Source organism: Necator americanus, chromosome IV (assembly GCF_031761385.1).
Source record: "Necator americanus strain Aroian chromosome IV, whole genome shotgun sequence".
Taxonomy (NCBI): Eukaryota; Metazoa; Nematoda; class Chromadorea; order Rhabditida; family Ancylostomatidae; genus Necator; species Necator americanus.
The window spans coordinates 8,229,161-8,233,769 of record NC_087374.1 but is presented as its reverse complement, the minus strand read 5'-3'; the positions used below and the strand labels follow the sequence as shown (position 1 = coordinate 8,233,769).

Genomic DNA, 4,609 nt, shown 5'->3' with positions numbered 1-4,609 from the left:
TGAGGCGCTTGAGAGGGGTAAATCACTGATGGCTTTTATTTTTTTCCAGGCTCCGACAAAGGCAATAACACCGAAATGTTAGCTGTTAATCAATAAAAAAAGATCAATACCAATATTAGCTACAGCTCAAGTCAATCAATGAAAAGCTACGTATTTACGTACGTATGCGAAGATTCTTACTAAGAATTGATATTTTAAATTTAGGAGATAAATCTCTTGTGGAAGGGTAAATTTTTAAATGAGAAGAATCCAGATATTTAACGAAAGGAGGGAGTGTTAGCCGAGAAACCAGGAACTGTTAAAAAAAATTTATATAGACGTATCGAGAAGACCTCTAAAGATCAGTTTGCCTTAATTGAATTAAGAATTGCCTATTTTCGCTTCAAGTAACAATTACACCGTGAAAATTTATGTATTCTTTAAATATATTTTTCAAACTAACATAAAAAATAAAGAAAAAATGAGCAATAAGACCGAAATCTGCACATGAATCGGAGAACTAACGCTATCCACTGGGAAATGTTCAGTAACGTTGACGCAACGAACGTTCGACGGATAATCGGCGCCTTCGATTGCGACGGCGGCCGAATAGCACAACATCTGGCTGCATACCGTAGTATAGTTCCGTGCGGGATCACAAAAACTCGCTTTCGGGTAGTTGTAGCAGATCGCTGCAGTCAAATCCATTTTCTCATTTGTTTGTCGTTCATCATCGCCGAACGTCCATGTTGAGCTGATGTTTGTGTCCTCGCACTGCGGATCCACTCGGACCACGACCTCATGATTTGAGTACGCATCACCTCGACCGAGCGTTACGGTAGGTGTTTGCGTCACTCCGCCCGTTATCGTTGTGTGATTTTCCATCGCAAACTGTGCTTCAATCAACGGTTGCGATACGTCGGTGGAGTTCCCGGGGATGGTCTCGACAAGAAAATGCTCCTTAGTTGTGTAATGAAACGGTTTTACTTTTGTGTACTGGTATTGTACTGCGTAGACGGAATCTTCGGCAAGAGGCAGGCGAAATGTTCTATTTGATGACTTGCTACTAAAAATATGGATCTTTTCTCTGGCTCTGGATCAATAATTCGATGTAAACATAAACAATAAAATCCGGAAAGCTGACCTAAACGTTTTCGTTCGTACTTTGTTGTTGTCTTTGCCAAGATTCAAAGCAGCCAGCGTTACAAGCCCTTCTTCAGAATCTTCCTGTAGTTCCGTCTCCACAACGAGTTCGTAACCGGAACCTTGTTTTTCCACCTGAAACGAATTTACGTCACTAAACGCGGTTGCTGTGAAAATCAAAAATTAACACAATTATTAAAACAAACTGATCCATAATTATTTTTTATTTGTTTTCAACCCTTACATGTAAACTTTGCTAACGTTCGCGATTTTTTTAAATTTCGTTTTCCTTTCGTTAAATATTTAGATTCCTTTCATTCAAAAATTGAGCCTTCGCCAAGAAATTTATCTCCGAAGTCTAAAATACACTTTCCACGGTAAAATCGTTCTTATTCCATTTCTGGTTATCGTTTACTAATGTACATTTTCCGAAAATCCATAAACTTTGTAAAAATGTTGCTAAATTTGGAATTTGAAATTCTCGGATTTTTTTTTGTGTAGAATGGGAACATTTATCAGATGATTCCCGTTGATTTCATTTCTCCTGGCTGTCCATCGATAATCCCGTCCACTGCTTCCAGTTTGACATTGGACATTGGAATAGTGTGCTGTTTTCGGATAAGTACTGTATCTTGCTACTGAGAGGACATGTAGATTTAAGGAGAACTCAGAAACTCAGGGATAAAAATTTACTTGTGAACTATTATCAACGAAGGCGAGGTTCACGGTATCGTTGTGAATTATTTTCTTCGATAGAATATCGACGTCAAAAGCGCTCAAAACAATGACTACGATGCGCGATCGAGGCGGAATAGAGGGGGACGTGTCGCACGTGCCCGGGTGAACGCACATGGAACGGACTATATCAGCTCTGGGACACTTATTCTTGCTAAATATATGAATTCTTCACCTAAATCAACTTTGAATTATCTCTCAGAATTGTACCCCACTGGTTTAGCTGAGGTTGCTTGAACAACAAAAATGCTATTCCTATCGAGAAAACATATAGATTGTAGAAAAACACTAAAGGACTCTCTCCATATTTCTCTCTGGAAACAAACTAACAAAATTTGGACAGTATCGAGGATATACAACCAAGTAAACGCTATTCGCTTTTAATTGAAGGAGGACTCAGGAGTGAAAGGAAGTGGGATTCAAACGAAGAAGAGCAACTGAATCCGAAATGCTGCTGTGCGCTGCCGCAAACGTGTTGAACCCATTCGCTTTCCCTCATTCCTTACCGACTGCAGATTGGACTGATACTGTATCGTATTGTATTTTTCCGCATCGGCAAATTCACGTAAACATACCGTATAACGTGTCATGTGCCTCAGAAATGCTGTCGAATTTGTCCCTTCGATCTGATGACATTCTCGTGCGCCATCTTCCGCGAACGTTGCCGTTCCAGTATCAGCCATCAAAGTACTCTGCCAACAAATCCTGTAAAACATTTAACATAGGATTTTTGTGGGAGTGTTCCATAGTGTTTAGAAATTATTCCACTTACTCATGACATCTCAACGGAGTAATGTGAGCGATAACCTTATGAAGAGTTTCGTTCATTTGCTCAACATTGTACAACAAGTCCATCTAAAGGCAAAAAAAAATCTTCTGGATTTCTTTTTTTAAACGAAAAACCCTCATATTATCAAAATTCATCAAATTCGCGGTTAGCACTACATTTCTGATCTGGCAAATAATGAAATTCTACCCGAAAAATTAGTCGATTTAACCCATGATCAATTCTTCCCACGACGCAACTCTTTACACCCATAACATTCACAAAGTGAAACTGAGTGACTTAGATTTGAGGTGAAGTTACGCGATAAACGAACTTCCAAAAAAATTCCAATTTCCAAGTCTAACTAAATTTTCATTAAAAAAATTTATGGACTTTTGGAAAAGATGCATCGGTGAACGATCAATCCTAGCCACCAGAACTGGAAAAACGGTATTCACTCTATAATAAAGTGCAACGTTTTGAAATTATCAAAAGGAGAACAAGACCAAGTAAGTCGTACTTGATTTTTCTACCTATACAGCGCCAGAATCCGCGACATGAGTGACAAAATCACAGCTTTCCTTCCTCATTTAACATTTATCAACTTTTTCTGTGAGTATTTAAATTTTATTTTTGAAAATCACTAATCAAATTAAGTTCTGTAGAATTTCTACGAGGAATATTAGGAATAGGAGTATTTTGAATTAAAAATAAGGTTCTTAGGAATTATAGAATAAAACTATATGAATTGGGAATAGGAATATTTCAATTATCTTGAAGACAGGCAAGGAAAACGGGAGCACATGTCAAGCGCAGAGAGAGAGAGCGTGTTGCGGCAGACGCGTCGCGTCCGCTCGGATGAATATATTAGCAGGGAACTATATCAGAGAGCAGTTATAAAGCAAAAGTAGAAAAAATTACTCCACTGGAATGAAAATAACCACGTCGTAGAACTTATCAACAGTTTCACTGGATCTTCTTGAAACACAGCAAAAAAAAAATCGAGAAATAAACAAAGATAGAATGAAATAATATAATTATAATAAAATGAACGAAACAAATAGAAAAAATTGTTGTAATCCTCATAATCGATGGTAATCTCAGTAAACCAGGAATTATATATATAGATTTGTGTATTTCCAGAGTTCAGAGAATTCTAGAAATGTTATTTTCGTACCTCCAAACTGTGTCCAAGAAAGAAATTTTACGGGTTCAGGCGAAATTTTTAGCCATCAGGGTACCATTTTCCAATCCTTTTCCTGTTTTTCATCTGGAATATCACTATGGATGGATTGCTTACGGAAATCTCTATGGTAACGGAATCCTCGTCGGAATGTAGTATCATTTGTTCGGTTGTTGACGATGATTCGCAATGTACTCGTACGTTCGTGTGTAGCTCACCATGAGGCAGCCTAAAATCAAATAATAGTGGAAAATTGTGCGCTACTGCTAAGAGTTTATCCAGGAAATCCAGGTTAAAACAAAAACATCCCAGATCTCACGTAAACAACTTGGATTTCGTTTGGAATCTGCTTCTAAAATTTATATGAAATGAAGAAAATCAGCAGGGAATTGGAAACAGATGTGTTTTCTTTGCAGAATTTCTTCTTGTGTACTTTTTTCTTCGAGAAAACCCCGGCAGTTGACAGTTTGACTGTGAAAGTATCTATGACAACAGCTAAACGCTTTCTTTCCAATCTAATCCTGTTCGAAGAGAGTGCAGCGCGGTAGGTGAGGTTGTGCTACGACTGCGTGGTCTATGGTTCAAAACCGCCCCGGAGCCAGCCAAGCCCTTCATCCTTTCGGGATCGATAAATTCGGAAAGGAAAGGAAAACAACAATTTGTTGAAAATACCGAATTGGTGTTTTCCATTAGTGCGCCTGTGAGGTACTTTGATGGAACCCTATGTTTGCCTAACGTTTCGGCTTTCTTGACGTCTTTAGAGGCTTTAATAAAGGTTGACTGGATTCAATCCCACGTTTATT

The 4,609-nt window shown here is 38.3% G+C and overlaps 1 protein-coding gene across 2 annotated transcripts; it reads right to left on the bottom strand.

Moving 5' to 3' along the window:
- Positions 1–341: 341 nt before the first annotated feature.
- On the bottom strand, positions 342–2,712 carry RB195_000652 (uncharacterized protein; the record flags this gene model as incomplete). 2 transcript variants are annotated; one of them, XM_064197114.1, is made up of 5 exons in its annotated part: positions 342–350; positions 505–1,045; positions 1,124–1,257; positions 2,433–2,562; positions 2,630–2,712. In XM_064197114.1, the coding sequence occupies 5 exons, from the start codon at positions 2,710–2,712 to the stop codon at positions 342–344; spliced, it is 897 nt and encodes a 298-aa protein (XP_064052994.1). The 2 variants fall into 2 exon arrangements, with proteins under 2 accessions (XP_064052994.1, XP_064052995.1); XM_064197113.1 differs by lacking the exon at positions 342–350 and having other exon boundaries at positions 433–1,072; positions 2,364–2,562.
- Positions 2,713–4,609: the final 1,897 nt, after the last annotated feature.